Source organism: Oncorhynchus tshawytscha, linkage group LG13 (genome assembly GCF_018296145.1).
Source record: "Oncorhynchus tshawytscha isolate Ot180627B linkage group LG13, Otsh_v2.0, whole genome shotgun sequence".
Classification (NCBI taxonomy): domain Eukaryota; kingdom Metazoa; phylum Chordata; class Actinopteri; order Salmoniformes; family Salmonidae; genus Oncorhynchus; species Oncorhynchus tshawytscha.
In genome coordinates, this window is record NC_056441.1 from 19943929 (window position 1) to 19966498 (window position 22570).

At 42.8% G+C, this 22570-nt stretch overlaps 1 protein-coding gene across 2 annotated transcripts in view; it reads right to left on the minus strand.

Moving 5' to 3' along the window:
* Positions 1-13972: 13972 nt before the first annotated feature.
* LOC112264433 (protein tyrosine phosphatase type IVA 2) overlaps positions 13973-22570 on the minus strand; it is a 35894-nt gene continuing 27296 nt past the window's right edge. For both annotated transcript variants that reach the window (XM_024441032.2, XM_024441033.2), the window contains exons 2-7: positions 22250-22564; positions 21844-21952; positions 21123-21215; positions 19468-19598; positions 15679-15753; positions 13973-15458 (exon numbers count right to left, since the gene is read on the minus strand). In XM_024441032.2, the coding sequence (XP_024296800.1) occupies positions 15347-15458; positions 15679-15753; positions 19468-19598; positions 21123-21215; positions 21844-21952; positions 22250-22254 (525 nt within the window). In that variant the 5' untranslated portion in view covers positions 22255-22564 and the 3' untranslated portion in view covers positions 13973-15346. The remainder of the gene's footprint in view (positions 15459-15678; positions 15754-19467; positions 19599-21122; positions 21216-21843; positions 21953-22249; positions 22565-22570) is intronic.

Sequence of the window (22570 nt, forward strand, 5' to 3'; positions counted from 1 at the left end):
TTTCAAGCAGACCACCATTGTCCCTGTGCCCAAGAACACTAAGGTAACCTACCTAAATAACTACCGACCAGTAGCAGTCACGTCTGTAGCCATGAAGTGCTTTGAAAGGCTGGTCATGGCTCACAACACCATTATCCCAGAAAGCCTAGACCCACTCAAATTTGCATACCGCCCCAACAGATCCACAGATGATGCAATCTCTATTGCACATCACACTGCCCTTTCCCACCTGGACAAAAGGAACACCTATGTGAAAATGCTATTCATTGACTACAGCTCAGAGTTCAACACCATAGCACCCTCAAAACTCATCAGTAAGCTAAGAACCCTAGGACTAAACACTTCCCTCTCCAACTGGATCCTGGACTTCCTGACGGGCCGCCCCCAGGTTGTAAGGGTAGGTAACAACACATCCACCATGCTGATCCTCAACACTGGGGCCCCTCAGGGGTGCGTGCTTAGTCCCCTCCTATACTCCCTGTTCACCCATGACTGCGTGGCCAAACACGACTCTAACACCATCATTAAGTTTGCCGATGACACAACAGTGATAGGCCTGATCACCGACCACAATGAGATCACCTGTAGGGAGGAGGTCAGAGACCTGGCCGTGTTGTGCCAGGACAATAACCTCTCATTCAACGTGATCAAGACAAAAGAGATGATTGTGGACTACAGGAAAAAGAGGACCACGCACGCCCCCATTTTCATTGACGGGGCTGTAGTTGAGCAGGTTGAGAGCTTCAAGTTCCTTGGTGTCCACATTACCAACAAACTAACATACAAACACACCAAGACAGTCATTAATAGGGCTCGACAAAACCTATTCCCCCTCAGGAGACTGAAAAGATTTGGCATGGGTCCATCAGATCTGCAAAAGGTTCTATAGCTGCACGATCGAGAGCACCCTGACTGGTTTATCATTGCCTGCTATGGCAACTGCTCGGCCTCCGACCGCAAGGCACTACAGAGGGTAGTGCATATGGCCCAGAACATCACTGGGGCTAAGCTTCCTGATATCCAGATAATATTTGCAAGCCACCCCCCTCCCCTCGCGATTACACTGCTGCATTGTTGGTTTGAGGCTCGACAGTAAGCATTTCACTGTTGAATTCGGCGCATGTGACTAATGAGAGAGAGAGAGAGAGAGAGAGAGAGAGAGAGAGAGAGAGAGAGAAAGAGAGAAAGAGAGAGAGAGAGAGAGAGAGAGAGAGAGAGAGAGAGAGAAAGAGAGAAAGAGAGAGAAAGAGAGAGAGAGAAAGAGAGAAAGAGAGAGAGAGAGAAAGAGAGAGAGAGAGAGAAAGAAAGAGAGAGAGAGAGAGAGAGAGAGAGAGAGAGAGAGAGAGAGAGAGAGAGAGAGAGAGAGAGAGAGAGAGAGAGAGAGAGAGAGAGAGAGAGAGAGAGAGAGAGAGAGAGAGAGAGAGAGAGAGAGAGAGAGAGAGAGAGAGAGAGAGAGAGAGAGAGAGAGAGAGACAGACAGAGAGACAGACAGACAGACAGACAGACAGACAGACAGACAGACAGACAGACAGACAGACAGACAGACAGACAGACAGACAGACAGACAGACAGACAGACAGACAGACAGACAGACAGACAGACAGACAGACAGACAGACAGACAGACAGACAGACAGACAGACAGACAGACAGACAGACAGACAGACAGACAGACAGACAGACAGACAGAGTGCCTGAGACAATCATTTACCGTCAGCATTGTCTACTTCTCCAAGCATGGGGAAAATGCAGCTGAAAATTGTTCCTGTTAAATTATTTATAGGGTAATGATTTAAAACAATCATTTTTTGCTTTCTTTTCTGTTCATTTTCAAGAAATCTTTTTGGTTATGGTTAATAATTCTACAAACAACAACAAATGAAAATCCTTGTTTACTAGTCTGGATAACAGGTGCATAGGCGACAACAGTAATCTACTCCTATAGAATCTTTTTTCTTCAACTGTAGCTCAGTATTATTCAAACGATATTCCACAAGGTATAAACTGTGGACACTTCACTGAACCATCAACAGGCCTTATGTTACAGCCTAATCTAAATGGGTGATCATTTATTTCCAGGCAGGCTTGACTGCTGAATGCTAACTTCGCTGTGAATACAATGGTGAGTATGACTCACCAGATTGGCACTGTCCACAGCGCTGCCAGTGGTAATGGAATCCCTCATCCTTGCTCCTGTGTTTCACTGGAACACTCATTCATTCTCATGTGCTGCTACTGCCATCTAAAGGACACAAGACAAGTTGCATATCGTAATTTATTCTGCCACTTATGATTTTGCTTTTTTAGGACTTAAAAAGACAAGATTAGCTTTAAAAACATATAAACTCAGCAAAAAAAGAAACGTCCTCTCACTGTCAACTGCGTTTATTTTCAGCAGACTTAACATGTGTAAATATTTGAATGAACATAAGATTCAACAAGTTCCACAGACATGTGACTAACAGAAATGGAACAATGTGTCCCTGAACAAAGGGGGGATCAAAATCAAAAGTAACCGTCAGTATCTGGTGTGGCCACCAGCTGCATTAAATACTGCAGTGCAACTCCTCCTCACGGACTGCACCAGATTTGCCAGTTCTTGCTGTGAGATGTCACCCCACTCTTCTACCAAGGCACCTGCAAGTTCCTGGGGGAATGGCCCTAACCCTCACCCTTCGATCCAACAGGTCCCATGCGTGCTCAATGGGATTGAGATCAGGGCTCTTTGCTGGCCATGACAGAACACTGACACTCCAGCATGACACTGACACTGACATTGCAGGAAATCACGCACAGAGCGAGCAGTATGGCTGGTGGCATTGTCATGCTGGAGGGTCATGTCAGGATGAGCCTACAGGAAGAGTACCACATGAGGGAGGAGGATGTCTTCCCTGTAAAGCACAGCGTTGAGATTGCCTGCAATGACAACAAGCTCATCCGATGATGCTGTGACACACCGCCCCAGACCATGACCGACCCTCCACCTCCAAATCGATCCCACTCCAGAGTACAGGCCTCAATCCTTTGACGATAAACACGAATCCGACCATCACCCCTGGTGAGACATAACTGCAACTTGCCAGTGAAGAGCACTTTTGCCAGTCCTGTCTCGTCCAGTGACAGTGGGTTTGTGCCCATAGGCGACGTTGTTGCCGGTGATGTCTGGTGAGGACCTGACTTACAACAGGCCTACAAGCCCTCAGTCCAGCCTCTCTCAGCCTATTGTGGACAGTCTGAGCACTGATGGAGGGATTTTGCATTCCTGGTGTAACTTGGGCAGTTGTTGTTGCCATCCAGTACCTGTCCTGCAGGTGTGATGTTCGGATGTACCAATTCTGTGCAGATGCACGATCAGCTGTCCGTCCTGTCTCCCTGTAGCGCTGTCTTAGGCGTCTCACAGTACGGATATTGCAATTTATTGACCTGGCCACATCTGCAGTCCTCATGCCTCCTTGCAGCATGCCTAAGGCACGTAGATGAGCATGTTCATTAATTGTTTATGGTTCATTGAGCATAAACAGTGCTTAATGGGAAACAGTGCTTAAACCCTTTACAATGAAGATCTGTGAAGTTATTTGGATTTTTATCAATTATCTTTGAAAGACAGGGTCCTGAAAATGGGACATTTTGAAAAACGTGTTTATTTCAGGGTTTTTTTCTCTTTCCTGAGATAAAAATAGTTGTTTGCATTAATCTTGTTATGTTTTTTAAAATAAGATTTTTTTCATATTCAATAGGTATTATATATCTCAAATAAAATAAAGTAGTATTTGTCACACGCTCTGAATACAACAGGTTTAAACATTACCGTGAAATGCTTACTTTCAAGCCCTTAACCAACAATGCAGTTCAAGAAAGAGTTACTAAACAAACAAAAGAAATGTACTAAACAAACTAAAATAAAAATAGTAGAATTAAAATTAACACAATAAAAATAACGAGGCTATATATAGGGGGTACCGGTACCAAGTCAATGTGCGGGGGTACAGGTTAGTCGAGTTATTTTGTACATGTACAGTAGGTAGGGGTAAAGTGACTATACATAGAAAATAAACAGCGAGCAGCAGCAGCGTAAAAACAAAGGGACGGGGGGGGGGGGGGCGTGTCAATGTAAATAGTCCAGGTGGCCATTTGATTAATTGTTCAGCAGTCTTACAGCTTGGGGGTAGAAGCTATTACGGAGCCTTTTGGTCCTAGACTTAGCGCTCTGGTACCGCTTGCTGTGCGCTAGCAGAGATAACAGTCTATGACATGGGTGAACGTCATCTTTGACAATTTTTGGGGCCTTCCTTTGAAACCGCCTAGTATATAGGTCCTGGAAGGTAGGAAGCTTGGCTCCAGTGATGTACTGGGTCGTACGCACTACCCTCCGTAACGCCTTACAGTCAGATGCCGAGCAGTTGCCAAACCAGGCGGTGAAGCAACCAGGATGCTCTCGATGGTGTAGCTGTAGAACTTTTTGAGGATCTGGGGACCCATGCCAAATCTTTTCAGGCTCCTGAGGGGGAAAAGTTGTTGTTGTGCCCTTTTCACGACTGTCTTGGTGTGTTTGGACCATGATAGTTGGTTGGTGATGTGGACACCAAGGAACTTGAAACTCTCAACCTGCTCCACTACAGCCCCGTCGATCTTAACGGGGGCCTGTTCGGCCCGCCTTTTCCTGTATTCCACGATCAGCTCTCCTTTGTCTTATTCACATTGAGGGGAAAGGTTGTTGTCCTGGCACAACACTGCCAGGTCTCTGACCTCCCTATAGGTTGTCTCATTGTTGTCGGTGATCAGGCCTATCATTGTTGTGTCGTCAGCAAACTTAATGATGGTGTTGGAGTCGTGTTTGGACACGCAGTCATGGGTGAACAGGGAGTATAGGAGGGGACTAAGCACGCACCCCTGAGGGGCCCCAGTGTTGAGGATCAGTGTGGCAGATGTGTTGTTGCCTACCCTTACCATATGGGGGCGACCGGTCAGGAAGTCCATATATATATATATTTTTTATATGTTTTCACCAGCCCAAATTCATAAGGCCAGCAGGGTTCCATGACCAAACTACTAGTCCTATTGATACATACGGCAATTTACCTCAGGACAAACTCATAGTCCTATTGACACATATGGCAATTTACCTCAGGACAAACTCATAGTCCTATTGACACATATGGAATTTACCTCAGGACAAACTCCAAGTCCTATTTATACATATGGTAATTTACCTCAGGAAAAACTCCTAGTCCTATTGAGGCAAATGGTAATTTGTTGTGCAACAGACCTGTTCCCATTAGGTTGATGTCAGCTTGGGTTCTGCTGTTGACATTTTATGTGATTTAAAGCAATATGCAACTAAATGTAAATGGAATCAAAAAGGATATAATGGGATTAAAGGGGAGGTGATCTATATTCACACACTGCTATGTCAATGGTGATTAAAGAGGGGTGATCTATATTCATACACTGCTATGTCAATGGGGATTAAAGGGGAGGTGATCTATATTCACACACTACTATGTCAATGGTGATTAAAGAGGAGGTGATCTATATTCATACACTGCTATGTCAATGGTGATTAAAGAGGAGGTGATCTATATTCATACACTGCTATGTCAATGGAGATTAAAGGGGAGCTGATCTATATTCCTACACTGCTATGTCAATGGAGATTAAAGGGGAGCTGATCTATATTCACACACTGCTTGTCAATGGGGATTAAAGGGGAGGTGATCTATAGTCATACACTGCTATGTCAATGGAGATTAAAGTGGAGGTGATCTATATTCACACACTGCTATGTCAATGGGGATTAAAGGGGAGGTGATCTATATTCACACACTGATATTTCAATGGGGATAAAGGGGAGGTGATCTATATACACACACTGCTATGTCAATGGGGATTAAAGGGGAGGTGATCTATATTCACACACTGCTGTGTCAATGGGGACTAAAGGGCAGGTGATCTATATACACACACTGCTATGTCAATGGAGATTAAAGGGGAGGGGATCTATATTCACACACTGCTATGTCAATGGGGATTAAAGAGGAGGTGATCTATATTCATACACTGCTATGTCAATGGAGATTAAAGGGGAGGTGATCTATATTCATACACTGCTATGTCAATGGGGATTAAAGGGGAGATGCCATGTCAAGAGACTTGGTCATTTCGATCCTTTATTTGGTTTCATTAGAAAGGATGTATTGCATGTCTAGGGAAGCCAGACAATAGACATAATAAGCCAAAGTTGAAAAGCATTGACATCTCTACATCATTCATCCTAATAATGTAAGTGTGTATAATCATCTCACTATAGTCTCTTTGTGTATATATTATTTCCCCTTTTAGAGCAACAATTTTACGATATATTCATATTTACCCCCAGTATGAGTAAACTGATCATTTAAATTTGGACTGTATGGAGTCTGGCTTTAAAGATGCTAAAACATGCTTTAAAAATTAAATGGTTTTGCTCTGCAGCACCAGCGAATGAAATGTGTGAGTTTAGCCTGCAGGGAGTTAGTTATACTGCGGAAGTACTCAGAGTGCATTAGACAGAAACAATTGATCAAAACAGACTAATTCATCTATGTGTTTTACATATATTCATTTCCTGCATAAAATATTGATGACAATAAACGTATTTGTTTTTCAAATGATGAAGAGGCTATCAAATATTTCAGACACACACCTCATTAAGGGAAAGAAGCCTACAGCGAGCATGCATTTTTAAAGAGGCAGGACGGATTCACAATGGCACTGGGCTGCAAACTGTTCTCAGAGCATTTCATATTATTCAGTAAATCCGAGAGACTCCATTTAGTATGATATGTTACGCTTCGTATGGTATGTATTAATTTGTGGATGTCCATATCCCATTCTGTATGATATGTTACAAATTACAATTAGGCTAATTATAAACACTGTGTGTATGTAACACTATACTTGATCAGGACCTTTTTGTTAAAGCAGCCATCAGCAGTTGAAACAATACCAAAGCATACCCCTTCCCCATTTCGATAAAATCGGAGTGTCACGCCCTGACCTTAGAGATCCTTTTAATTCTCTATTTGGTTAGGTCAGGGTGTGACTAGGGTGGGCAATCTATTTTTTCTATTTCCTTGTTGGCCTGGTATGGTTCCCAATCAGAGGCAGCTGTCTATTGTTGTCTCTGATTGGGGGTCATATTTAGGCAGCCTTTTCCCACCTGTTTTTGGTGGGATATTGTTTTTGTGTACCTGCCTGTGAGCAGCCCAGAATGTCACATTTTGTTTGCGTCTGTATTGTTTTTGGTGAGTTGCATATCTATTAAACATGTGGAGCTCTAAGTACGCTGCGCCTTGGTCCATTCATTCAGACGATCGTGGCACTGAGTGATTGGGTTGGCGAAATGTAACCACTCTCAAATACATAGACAGAGCTATGGACACAAGGATTTTTGTTAATTTTTGTGTTGGTTTACATTTACTTTGTTAACAAACAATGGAGTTAAACAATATTATATTTTGGATTCTGATGGGGCGCTACAGTTAAACTAAGCACATGAGGCATTTGTTATATTCTTCAAGAATCAACAGGTACATGTCATTAATTTAAGCATAAAAAAGGTATGTAGCAACTGCAGATTGTCCATTTCAGAAAAATGAAAGCCATAGGATATGTTGGGATTAGGGTTGCAAAGGGTCGGAAACTTTCCGGAAATTTTCCATGGGAAGTTAAGCCCGGGAATTTGGGGAATTTTGCTTAAATTCATGAAAAAAATGTGCTTAACAGTGAACCTTTTTTTGTGGGATAGACAAGGCAATTCTAGGTCCTGTGGCATATTTTGGTTAAAATATCCCCAATTCAATGGATTTGCAACCCTCTGCATGCACAGTGCATTCTTCCATCACATGTAAAGCTGATTCTCAAGATCTTACACACTAATGAGATGCTTTTGAGCCCACACCACTACACTGTCTAAGCCAAGGACTACATGCTTTCTGCTTTCTGGTAGGTTTTGATTACAATACTGGGTGGGGTGACTATATTTTATGACATTCATGATTTTTTGTTAACTAGTAAATAGTAGCCTACAGCAAAGTGTTCAAATAATTTCTAACTTGTTAACAATTTCTGCTAGTAAGTTTTTGCTTCCATGTGGGTTTTAGATTGCTTGAGCCTGCTAACTGAGTGTTAATTCACCTGTTTCCATACATGTTAAATTTTAAAACAGATTAAACAACTCCTTTGTAAGATACAACTGCTTAACTATTTATCTGTTCTTTGAAATTGTATTATTTTTAAACATAAAAAAAAAAATCTTTACAGGAAAATGCCACGGGCACTATCTGATGTGTGGAGACATTTCACTACAGCTAATGTAGAAGGAAAAGCTGTGTACATTTGCAAATACTGTGCCAAATCATATGTGAATAATGCAACAACGATGCAGAATCATCTGGCCAAGTGCATAAAGTTTCATCAGCACTCACAACAAGCAACCTCTGATAAAAATCCCTCTACTTATATTCGAGGTGAAAATTATGTATCAATCACCTTATCGATAGCAACAGCTCATGGTCCTCCTGGAATCAGAAGTGTTTTTGACTCAATGGCGGAACGTAGTCAGCCAATGAATGTCTTGCTCGAGCTGTGTATTGGAAGTTCTGAATGTTCTTCGCCCAGGATACACCCCTCCAACCAGACATGCTTTATCTGATTATTTGATGGATGCAGAGTTCAACAGAGTTCAAGACTGTATAGCAATCATCTCTGATGGGTGGCCGACTGTTGGTGGGCAAGAAATAATTAACTACATCATCTCTACTCCTCAACCAGTATTCTACAAGAGCACAGACACAAGGGACAACAGACACACTGGTCTCTACATTGTGGTCTCCACATTTACCTCAGGACAAACTCCAAGTCCTATTTGTACTCATGGTAATTTACATCAGGAAAAACTCCTAGTCCTGTTGAGGCATATGGTAATTTGCTGTGCAGCAGACCTGTTCCCATTAGGTTGAGTTCAGCTTGGGTTCTGCTGTTGGCATTTTATGTGGTATAATACAAAATGCAACTAAATGTATATGGAATCTATAAAGGGATTAAAGGGGAGGTGATCTATATGCACACACTGCTATGTCAATGGGGATTAAAGTGGTCTATATTAAGACACTGCTATGTCAATGGGAATTAAAGGGGAGGTGCTCTATATGCACACACTGCTATATTAAAGGGTAGGTGATCTATATTCACACACTTCTATGTCAATGGGGATTAAAGCGGTGGTCTATATTCATACACTGTTATGTCAATGGGAATTAAAGGGGAGATGCCATATAGAGAGACTTGGTCATTTCAGTCCTTTATTTGGTTTCACTTCCAAGCAAGGGCTTTAGGATGGAGATGCAGTATGGCATATCTCATCAGCCACCTGGTGGATCTGATGCTCTTTTGCCCTGTTGCCTCCATCATCCTCCAAATCCCACCAACATCAGCTGCCTCAGAGCGCAACTGGTCCTTGTTTTGGAACACACACACAAAGCACGCAACAGGCTGACCAATACAAGGGTTGAAAAATTGGTGGCCATCTGGGAAAATGTAGGCTTTTTTTTAGCCTGAAAATGAGCCATTCTCAACAAGGTTGGAAAAGTGACAGTGAAGATAAGGCCTCAGAGTCTGATGTTCAAGTGGTGGACATTGAGGTCAGTGAGAAGACATGAAAGCCTGAGAGGAAGACAACCAAAGCTTTAGTTTCTAGACTATATTTTTACCGATGTAATGTATGTTGAAAATGTTTTTGGGAGATGCGATGGATCATTGGGGATCATTCAATATTCCATTTATTTTGTTGTTCAGTGAAATCATCCCATGTGAAGAGTCAACTCAAAGTTCAATTCGTAACTAAATAGTTTTTTAAATTTCTATTTTAAGGATTTAATCATTTGCAATTATGTCTACTTATAAGGTAAAATGTCTCCATATGATATGATATCCATACCATACCATATGATATGGTAAATATATCCAATGCAAAAAACTTTTACTTTTAAATTGTATTAATTTGCATATATTCCCGTTAATTCACACAGAAAGTTCCACCTCTGTTTCCACCTCTGAATAGTTTTATGGAACTGGTGCTTGTAGTTTAAATAAACCACGTAACTTTATGACGAGAATGGGATGCCATAAATTCAATGCTAGAATAGGCTACCTTTGGATTTCATTACTGCTTCACACATTGCAAAGCCTGTAGAGGTCCAGTGGCTCACTACTACTATACTGTTATTAGGGCGCTGTGTTTAATTTAATCGTGTCACATGCCCAGATTTTAACCTTTATTTTAAGCTTTTCCATAAATGATTAACAAAAACAGTCCTAAACTATTATTCATGATCTTGTGTAAATTGTTCAGCCTCTGAGCAGCAGGGGGTGCTGCCGCGTCCGATTATATCTCTGTCGGTCTCTGCTTGCAGTGAGTGCTGAAGTGATGACTCACTCTACCGTTATCTTCAGCAGGTGACCCGTGCACTCCCCGTGGTGACTCACCGGCATTTCCGGGGACAAGGACACACGTGCACATGGAGAGCCTGGGAAATACCAGGAGAAAAATGGTTAATGGTGCATTTAATGATTAAGCTATCACAAACAGAAGATGAGGCCAAACGAGGTCAGAATGACACGTGGACCATTAAGCCATTATAGTTCAAAAGGACGTGATAAAGCCTAGACAAAGGTGGTGGTGGACGTGACATTAATGAATAATCTACCCTCAGTTGTTGCAGGTCATAAAGAACAATGCAGGTCATTAAGAACAATGCTGGTCATGAATAAAGCTATCTATAAAATGTTTTAAGATGTAACTATCGTCAGGCATATCAAAGAAATATCCATCAGTAGGATTAATTCATTATTAAATAGTAATTTGTTCATGGTTATTGAGCTGGTAGATCCTAATTCGTAGCCTGTTCATCTACAATGCACTGTTGGCAATTCATCGTACAAACACCAGAGGGCGTATGGCCCATTGATATCAGTGGCAGAAAAGTCAAAATATCACTTGTTACATTCCCTTTCCCAACTTCAGGTAACTTCTACATGAGATGCAAACACTCCCAAATATACTTCTTTAATGGGGTGACAGGTAGCCTAGTGGTTAGAGAGTTGGGCCAGTAACCAAAAGGTTTCTGGCTCGAATCCCAGAGCTGACAAGGTAAAGCTCTGTCGTTCTGCCCCTGAACAAGGCAGTTTCCCGGTAGGCCGTCATTGTAAATAAGATTTTTTTCTTAACTGACTTGCCTAGTTAAATAAAATGTTAAATTTAATAAATAGATTCTGAACCCTAACCTTTAACATACAGTGCATTCAGAAACTGAGACATCTTCACATTGTTATGCCTTATTCAAAAATGGATTAAATACATGTTTTTCCTCATCTACACACACACACTATACCCCATAATGACAATGCAAAAACAGGTTTAGACATTTTGCAAATGTAATAAACAGAAATACATTACTTAAGTATTCAGACCCTATGCTATGAGACTCAAGATTGAGCTCAAGTACATCCTGTTTCCATTGATCATTCTTGAGATGTTTTGACAACTTGGGAGTCCACCTGTGGTAAATTCAATAGATTGGACATGATTTGGAAAGGCAGACCTGTCTATAAAAGGTCCTACAGTTGACAGCGCATGTCAGAGCAAAAACCAAGCCATGAGGTTGAAGAAATTGTCCATGGAGCTCCCAGACAGGATTGTGTCGAGACACAGATCTGGGAAAGGGTACCAAAACATTTCCGTAGCATTAAAAGGTCCCTCAAAAAATCTTAAATGCAAGAAGTTTGGAACCACCAAAACTCTCCGAAGAGCTGGCCGCCTGGCCAAACTGAGCAATTGGGGGAAAAGGGCCTTGGTCAGGGAGATGACCAACAACACAATGGTCACTGACAGAGCTCCAGAGTACTGGAGATGTGGAGATGTGAGAACCTTCCAGAAGGACAACCATCTCTGCAGCACTCCACCAATCAGGCCTTTATGCTGGAGGGCCAAACGGTAGCCACTCCTCAGTAAAGGGCATGACAGACCGCTTGGAGTTTGCCAAAAGGATCAAAGGAAAGATGAACGAAGCAAAGTAGAGACATCCTTGATGAAAACCTGCTCCAGAGCACTCAGGACCTCATACTAGGGCGAAGGTTCATCTTCCACCAGGACAACGACACTAAGCACACAACCAAGCCAACACAGGTGTGGCTTTGGAACAAGTCTCAATGTCCATGCCACAGCCTGGAATTGAACCCGATCGGAGAGACCTGAAAATAGCTGTGCATTGACGCTCCCCATCCAACCTGACAGAGCTTGAGAGGATCTGCAAAGAATGGGAGAAACACCCCAAATACAGGTGTGCCAAGCATATAGCATCATACCCAAGAAGACTCTGGGCTGTAATCGCTGCCAAAGTTGCTTCAACAAAGTACTGAGGGTCTGAATACTTAGGTAAATGTGATATCAGTTTAAGTTATACAAATATCTCAATAACCATTTTTTTCTGTCATTATTGGGTATATTGTGTGTAGATTGATGTTAATAACATAAAATGTGGAAAAAGTGAAGGGGTCTGAATACTTTCTGAATGCACCTTACATATACTGGATATACCATGGACAGAAAGTGTTTCTCCTTTTCCAAGATACTCCATCCACTTGACAGGTGTGGCATATCAAGAAGCAGCTTGAACAGGATGATCATTACACAGATACACCTTGTCCTGGGGTGATAAAAACACACTCTAAAATGCTGTTTTTATCTCAACGCCACAGATGTCTCAGGTTGAGGGTGAACGAAATTAGAATGCGGACTGCAGGAATGTCCACCAGAGCTGTTGCCAGATAAATGTCATGTTCATTTTTCTACCATAAACCAGCTCCAACGTTGTTTGTAGAGAATTTGGTCGTACATCCAACCGGACTCAACCACAGACCACGCCAGCCCAGGACCTCCATATGCAGCTTTTTCACCTGCAGGATGGTCTGAGACCAGCCACCTGGACAGCTGATTAAACTGTAGGTTTGCGCAACTGAAGAACTTCTGCACAAACTGTCAGAGCTTATCGTCCTCACAAGGGTCTTGACCTGCCTGACTGTAGTTCGGCTTCATAAACAACTTTTGTGGGCAAATGCTCACCTTCTATGGACACTTGAAAAGTTCTCTTCACAGATGAATCCTGGCTTTAACTGTACCTGGGAGATCGCATGATGTCAACGTTGTGAACAGAGTGCCCCATGATGGCGGTGGGGTTATGGTATGGACAAGCATAAGCTACAGACAACAAACACAACTGCATTTTAAATCGATAGCAATTTGAATGCACAGATATAGTGACAAGATCCTGAGGGGCCACTGTCGTGCCATTCATCCTCAACACAGGATAATGCATGGCCAAGTGTCAAAAGGATCTGTACACTATTCCTGGAAACGTCCCAGTTTTTCCCATGGCCTGCATACTCACTAGACATGTCACCCATTGAGCATGTTTACGATGCTCTGGATCAACATGTACTGTACAGTGTGTTCCAGTTCCGGACAATATTCAGCAACTTTGCAAAGCCATTGAAGAGAAGTGGGACATTCCATAGGCTATAATCAACAGCTTGATGAACTATATGCAAGGAGATGTGTCACGCTGCATGAAGCATGGGTAGTCACACCAGGCACAGACTGGTTTTCTGATCCACGCCCCTACCTTTTTATTATATCTTATGAATTTATTTAAACTAACTGATGTGCTTATGTGAACTATAAAATCAGTCAAATCTTTGAAATTGTTGCGTTTATATTTTTGTTCAGTGTATCTTGAGACTCAGCAATTCCTCATCACATAATTGTTTGTGGGCGAGGCACAAGACATGCAGCACACCAAAAAATAGGCTGTCATTTCAAATAATCTAAAATAACAATGGAAAAGGTGAGAAACCATGAAATATCATACAAGTTTAAATCTTATTTAAATGTCTTTATTTATCTTAAAACCAATAGGAATGTCTTCAAAATGGGTACAATGATAAAATAACTGACCATTTGCTTTCTTTTCCACCTACTTTCCTTCAGAGTAGGGATTAACAGTTGTATCATTGAGAGTGTGTGTTTGTGCATCTGTGTGTGTGCGTGTGCAGTCATTGTAAGGAAGTCTTATTGTAAACCCAGTAAGCAGCATTGATGAATGGAAAAAAGTACCTACAGTAAGACTAGCCAAGTGTCTTCCTGTGAAACTGTCTCTATGGGTGTGTGTGTGTGTGTGTGTGTGTGTGTGCAGGACGGTCATTGGGGGTTTGGGGGCTTTTCCGAGGTGGACTGAATATTGCACTCCTGTGAGGTAAAACAAATAAAAAATAAAAATAAAGTTAAAAGATGGCAAAAAAAACAAAAAAAGACAATAAGAACCTGAAAATAGTCCTTGCCCCAACCAAAATCCAGATTGGCCTGCGAGTTATAGCCAGTAAATAAATACAGCGGACATAATATTTCAAACCTAGCCAACCCCGTAATTAAAAAGTGACTAGAAGCGAGAGGGGGCGGGAAACATTACTGCATTTTTTGGGAGAACTTTTGGGAGATTTTGTGTTGTACAAAAATACCTCAATAATCCAAATGGACTGTTATTTTTAGTCCTAAACAGAATAATATTGTAATGTGCTAAAAGGGTAAAAAACATTTATTTTTATTAAAAAGTGCAGTGGTCTAAGGCACTGCATCTCAGTGCTAGAGGCGTCACTATAGACACCCTGGTTTTATTCCAGGCTGTATCACAACCGGTTGTGTTTTGGAGTCCCACAGGGCGGTGCACAATGGCCAAGCGTCATCCGGGATTGGCCGTCATTGTAAATAAGAATTTGTTCTTAACTGACTTGCCTAGTTAAATAAAGGTGTAATAAAAAATAACCCGTGGCATAATTAATATCATCAGAAAAATAAACAAATGATCAATCGATACCTTAACATTTTCGGATATTTTTTTATCACCATCGTTAAACTTCCATGTACATGTGTGTAAAAAAAAAAGAAGGAAAAGCTATCCCATGATTCAAGACTGAAAATAAAAATTTAGGACTCAAAGAAATTCTAGGCCCATGATTGGGCAACGATAACTCGGAGGCGTCTGTGTGCTTTGACCTTTTCCTTCATTGGTTCAGACCTTTAGATTTGCATTCATTAAAATGGAATCATTCGCTCATTAGGTCATCAATTCTGTGATCAATTAGCCATGTCTCAGTGTTAACAAATCACATTAATTACTGATCGCCTTCTCTCGTTGTTTTATCTCCCATTGGTTGGAATAATGTTGTTTGATGGAGAGGCTGCACACACACACACACTATTGGACGCAGCAGTTGTGGCCGTTGGCATCCTTGAACCGCAGACGCATCTTGGGTCTGTACTTCTCCAGGTAAAGTAGCTGTTTGGAGTTGAAAGCTCCACGTCTCTTCCTGAGGAAGAGAGGAGGTGAGATAAATAACAATAATGTGGTCTTGTATGGTCGAACATAGCAGAACAGTAACAACAACCACATGAATCAATGTTCCCAACAAACTAATAAAGAGAATACATGACAATACAGGTTCCACAGCACAGAAACATCGGTTCCCCCCGCCAGTGTGAAAGTTAAAGTTGTGTTTACTGTCGTGTGAAAGCTAAAGTAGTGCTTACTGTCGTATGAACTGCACCGCATCCTCATACTTCATCCCGGTCTCAATCAGAGCTAAGGCCACCAGGACTGGAGCTCTACAGGAGACAGAGGAGAGAGAGATAAACACCAGTATGCATGCAGTGTCATGGTTATGTGGGCAGTAGGGAGGGTGGGGTGAGGGTATACTCCAAAGCTGGGAAATTGGCCTGGGAAACACATGGGGGTTACTGGGTTCACTGCAACCCCGCTGGGGCATCAAGATCACACCCCAGGCCCACACACACACTCAGTGAAATTGCAATAAGTGTGTTACTGTAAGCGAACCTTCACTCACCAGGAATAAAAAATAATAAAACTTTCAATTCCCAGACAGACGGCCTGGAGTGTCAAAACTCAGCAGACAAGGCATTCTTGTGTGGGTTTTGAGACGGATACAAAATACAGTTGAAGTCGGAAGTTCACATACACCTTAGCCAAATACATTTAAACTCGGTTTTTCACAATTCCTGACATTTAATCCTAGTAAAAATTCACTAGCTTAGGTCAGTTAGGATCACCACTTTATTTTAAGAATGTGAAATGTCAGAATAATAGTAGAGAAAATGATTTCAGCTTTTATTTCTTTCATCACATTCCCAGTGGGTAAGAAGTTTACATACACTATATCAGTATTTGGTAGCATTGCCTTTACATTGTTTAACTTGGATCAAACGTTTTGGGTAGCCTTCAACATGCTTCCCACAATAAGTTGGGTGAATATTGGCCCATTCCTCCTGACAGAGCTAGTGTAACGGAGTCAGGTTTGTAGGCCTCCTTGCTTGTGCACGCTTTTTCAGTTCTGCCCACAAATGTTCTATAGGATTGAGGTCAGGGCTTTATGATGGCCACTCCAATACCTTGACTTTGTTGTCCTTAAGCCATTTTGCCACAACTTTGGAAGTATGCTTGAGGTCATTGTCGATTTGCGACCAAGCTTTAACTTCCTGACTGATGTCTTGAGATGTTGCTTCAATATATCCACATATTTTCCCTCCTCGTGATGCCATCTATTTTGAGAAGTGCACCAGTCCCTCCTGCAGCAAAGCACCCCCACAACATGATGCCATCACCCCCGTGCTTAACAGTTGGGATGGTGTTCTTCGGCTTGCAAGCGTCCCCCCTTTTCCTCCAAACATAACGATGGTCATTATGGCCAAACAGTTATATTTTTATTTCATCAGACCAGAGGACATTTCTCCAAAAAGTATGATCTTTGTCCCCATGTGCAGTTGCAAACCGTAGTCTGGCTTTTTTATGGCGGTTTGGAGCAGTGACCTTGCTGAGCGGCCTTTCAGGTTATGTTGATATAAAACTAATTTTACTGTGGATATAGATACTTTGTACCTGTTCCCTCCAGCATCTTCACAAGGTCTTTTGCTGTTGTTCTGGGATTGATTTGCACTTTTCTCACCAATGTACGTTAATTTCTAGGAGACAGAACGCGTCTCCTTCCTGAGTGGTATGACGGCTGCGTGGTCCCATAGTGTTTATACTTGCGTGCTATTGTTTGTACAGATGAACGTGGTACCTTCAGGCGTTTGGAAATTGCTCCCAAGGATGAACCATACTTGTGAAGGTCTACAATTTTTTTGAGGTCTTTTGATTTTCCCATGATGTCAAGCAAAGAGGCACGGAGTTTGAAGGTAGGACTTGAAATACATCCACAGGTACACCTTCAAATGACTCAAATGATGTCAATTAGCCTATCAGAAGCTTCTAAAGCCATGACATCATTTTCTGGAATTTTCCAAGCTGTTTAAAGGCACAGTCAAATTAGTGTATGTAAACTTCTGACCCACTGGAATTGTTACACAGTGAATAAGTGAAATAATCTGTAAACAATTGTTGGAAAAATGACTTGTATCATGTATAAAGTAGATGTTCTAACCGACTTGCAAAAACTGCATTTTCTTGTTTGCTTCCGGCCCAATACAGCTCGTTGAGTGCGGTCTCCGTGCCAGCATTGGTTTGTGTCGGTAAATATGAAGCTACAAAAAATATAGGATGAAAACTGGGAAATAGTATGGTCTGCAGTTTATCATGAGGTATTCCAGATCAGGCGAGCAAAACCTTTAAACTTCCTTAGCATTAGATATCACACACCAGCTGTTAACCATTCAGTCTTGACAATGCATTAAAAAAAAACTAAGCTAGATGTGTCCGTGTTCAGCCACAACTTCGAGAAAACATAAGATATTACAGTTTCAGGTCCCGTTGATAGGATAGTCCCAAATGGAGCTTGTCTAGTTTATTCTATAGTGATTGTAAAAATAAGATGTAACCTAACGCAGTGCGCGCGCGGGGTTTAGTAACTTCAGCAGTGACGCTTGCTTGTGGAAGCCCATGGCTGTGCAATGGCTTTGTTAATTCAGCAGACAAGACACTTTTATTTCCAGAGCCCATCAGCCAAGACACCCATTTTATAGTAAAAGAAAACAAAAAAAATGTACTAACAGAATAAAATGGAACAGAATATCTCTCTAAATGTAAAAAATTGCCACTGCAAAGTGATGCGCATCTCAAACAGTTATTCTCAAACAGTGATCACTTGAAATGAGACTCAATTTGGTGAGTTGAAATAGATTTAGTTTTATAACCCTGAAAAAACGGTCTCATTTTCAATATTGCAGACGTTTGATTTATTCTGCCTTTTATTTGTTTGGATTTTCAAAATGGATGAACAATTCCACATTGAACACTACATAGTGATGAATTCTGACCACAACATCTGTTTGCTGAGTAGGTCTAGGCTTAATAATTCTGATGAAAATTCACTCTGTTGGGCCTCCCGAGTGGCACAGCGGTCTACAGACCAGGCGTCACTACAGACCCGGGTTCAATCCCAGGCTGAATCACAAACGGAAGTGATCGGGAGCCCCAGAGGGCGGCGCACAATTGTTACAGTGTCGTCCGGGTTAGGGGAGGGTTTGGCCGGGGGAGCTTTACGTGGCTCAACGTGCTCTAGCGACTCCTTGTGGCGGGCTGGACGCCTGCATGCTGATTTCGGTAGTCAGTTGAACGGTGTTTCCTCTGACACATTGGTGCAGCTGGCTTCCGGGTTAAGCGGGTGGATGTTAAGAAGCGTGGTTTGGTGGGTTGTTTTGGAGGACCCATGACTCAACCTTTACCTCACGAGCAAGTTGGGGAATTGCAGCGATGAGACAAGATCTAAATTGGGGAGAAAAAACATTGTATAATTTAAATTGTTCGGTCTTTATCAAACAAATATTTTTGTGTATTCTCAGTGTGGAACCTGTATGTTAAAGTCTAACCAATTCAAAATGGCACAAGCAGTTCGCAAAGTAGCCAAAGCGGAAAGTAGACAGGACAATTATTCAAAAACTGTAGCTCGTTGTTGAAACGCATCATTTCTTTCGTCTATCAACCAGTCCATTTAGAATTTTGCTGTAGGTCTAACGGGAGATTTTGCGCACCCGTGTGAGAGAGTGGTCGCAATTAAGTGAATGAGAGAGGAGAAAGGGAATTTAGGGAGAAGAACTGTGATGCTTGGCTTGTTTTTTTTTTTTTTGTCTGCCGCAAATGCACATGTACAAATGGAACACTAGTCAAAGGAAATTAAAATGGTCTTCCAGATAACATTTTAGTGGCCAAAAAGCACATAACACCAAATCTCTGAATACTCCAACGGACGTCATCGGTAGTCATTAGATGGGTCTCACTAGCCACAATTAAGCCCACTTACACACATCCATCTCACCACTTACATTCACCTGGCCCACTTACCAACACACACACACACACACACTCACCGGCCCAGCCCCGCCACACAATGCACAGCGATGCAGCAGCCAGGCTCGTCTCGGAACTTGGTCTTCAGCAGGTTCAGCCAGTCATCCACTATCTGGGTGGGGGGCGGGGCACCATCATCAAAGGGCCAGTCCTACAGAGGCAGAGGAACAAAAATTGAAACATGGATCAAACCAGGGGCTAAGGGTTATTTTAACCAGTGGTCAATGCTGAAGGTCAGTACAGGATAATTCAAAGCCTGATTGAAGAATTAGAGCAGCTTTGTCCATTACGCGATATCATGTGTGTCTAAGTTGGAAAGCTTGATATGCTGAGTAGTATGTGTGGTGTGTCCTGGCAGACAGCCTGACCGCTGTATATCCGTCTGAGCCTCTATACTCGTGCTGACCCAGTGTCTCTGCCACGGCTCAGCACAGATCACAGCCGTGCGCAACCCTACACAAGGCTATTCCTGTCTTGGTGCTCAAACAATATAAAAACAGGATTGTGATCATAATTACTGCCACACTCCAATGGAAGACAGGGAGAGGAATGCTCCAGGATGAGGGGTGGTGATCACTGTATTAAAACCATATCAACGACGGGATAGGATATTTCCTCGCCCAAACAAGGTTTCTCTGGCCTTCCATAAATCACCTGTGAGACCGCTGAATACTAGCCTAAGCTTTGAGAAGAGACAATAGAGGGCACAGAAGACAGAAACAGACAGAGCAAGAAGGCCTGGGTGGAGCCTCATTCATGTGGATCTGAGCCAGAGATTCCTTCTCTTCTCCACCTCTTAGCTCAGCACACAGTGGCAGGCAGACAGTTGAGGACAAATGAAAACAGACAGATAACAGGGAAGGTCTCCAGAGAGGGAAAACCACCTGTTTAACTTGACATTCCATGGAAGAAAAAAACAGCAAATTCAACTCCCCTAAAACTCCTAGGAGGCATTCGGTTCAGTAGAAATTCTTTCTGCTCTCTAGGTGTGTGTGGTTGTAATCTCCTCCACCAGCCGGCTCTCGCTGTTGACTATCTGGCTTCACATCACCTCAGAATGGAACTTGAATAGAAAATCCATTGGGCTTCCCAAAAACGATACGTTTAAAACGCCCACACCAGTAGAAATCCACTTTTTCAAGCAGAAAGACGATGCCCAGAGCTTACCAATGATGTTGCACAATGATTTAAGTCAACAAGTATGTGACCAAGGCCCTTCTACACCGATTGCTCAGTTTGACAGGGCGGCCAGCTCTAGGAAGAGTCTTGGTGGTTCCAAACTTCTTCAATGTAAGAATGATGGAGGCCACTGTGTTCTTGGGGACCTTCAATGCTGCAGATTTTGTACTCTTCCCGAGATCTATGCCTCGACAAAATCCTGTCTCGGAGCTCTTACGGACAATTACGTCAACCTGACAGCTTGGTTTTCGCACTGTCAACTTTGGGACCTTATATAGATGGGGGAAGCATTGTATTAAGTCCCATCTAAATCAAATGTCACCTCGATTTAGATCCACGCCTCAGTCGTGTGATTCGCTGAGAATTTGAAATGATTGTCATGTCACTCAGTAAATCCACACCCCTAAAGTTCCAAACAGTCCCACACTTACCAGGCTCTATGCGCTAGCAAGTCAAGTCTGGGGACGAGGTTAGTGTGTGTGTGTATAATCCTTACCACGACCTCGATCCCCCCCTTCTCCACTGGGGCCTTGTCGTAGGTGGCGTCACACACTCTCACCAGCGTGCTCACCTCAAACTTCTTCAGCTCCTGAGACAGACAGAGACAGAGTCCGAGACAGGCAGAGAGACAGGCAGAGAGAGAGGCAGAGAGAGAGGCAGAGAGAGAGACCGACAGAGAGAGGCAGAGAGAGAGACCGACAGAGAGAGGCAGAGAGAGAGACCGACAGAGAGAGGCAGAGAGAGAGACCGACAGAGAGAGGCAGAGAGAGAGACCGACAGAGAGAGGCAGAGAGAGAGACCGACAGAGAGAGGCAGAGAGAGAGACCGACAGAGAGAGACACAGAGAGAGACCGACAGAGAGAGACAGAGAGAGAGACCGACAGAGAGAGACAGAGAGAGAGACCGACAGAGAGAGACACAGAGACAAGAGGGGAGAGACACAGAGAGACAGACAGAGACATGCAGACAGACAGAGAGGCAGAGACTATCAGCACAGATATCTTGCACTAAAAATATTTATGTTTAATTTTAGGTTGAGCTGAGATTGTTATAGGCTACTTTGGTGAGGTTATTGATGCACGTACATACAGTCAGAAGTGTATGACACTCCACAGTGAACTTGAGTGTGGAATTGACAAGGTTATACATGCAGACACTACATGACAACGCAAAAGCAACAAAAACGGCCACACACACACACAAGGTGGCGGCCTCACCTCGGTAAACTTGTTGAGCGTGGCGTTGGTGGGGTTGTGTGTGATGAGGAACCTCATGCCCTCGTAGGCAATCTCCACTGCTGCAGGGCGGTTCATGTTGGCGAGACGGCTTTGAAAACAATTACAATAAAATACTTAATCTCTTACAAGAAGGATGACTACTTTTGGCTCAGATGTCAGCAAGGACTTCTAGTAGGATTCTGTAGGTTAAAAAAATAAATAAAACACGAAGGGAGGAGGGGGATGTGGATGGTAACACCTGTGGATGTCTTAAAAAAAAGAGGGGTAACAAAAAATATGGATGATGTAATCCACAAGACTCCACAGGGGTGGGGTAAAAATAAAAATAATAAAAAAAATTGGGGAGACTATCCACGAGTCATCCAATCGGACATTCAGATTTTACCCCATTCAGGAGAGCGGTATGTGATTGGCTTCTGGGAGAGAAAGCAGGAAGTAGAAGAGAACTGAGCAGTTTCCTTATTGGCGGCTCAGGGGACAGAGCTGGGCGATCTGGCCAAGGACTACGCGGTATCCCAGGGGATCGTTGGAGGAGACCGGGATTCCCAGTGTGCTGGCTTCAGGGGGGCTTCTGGGTAGCGTAGTCCCGAGGGGGGCGGACGATTCACTTGTCCACGAAGGCGAGGTGCTGTGCCTGGCAAAAGTCTCCACTGACACTCACATACGCCATATATGTATGGCCCAAATCAACACAGAAACACTGCCA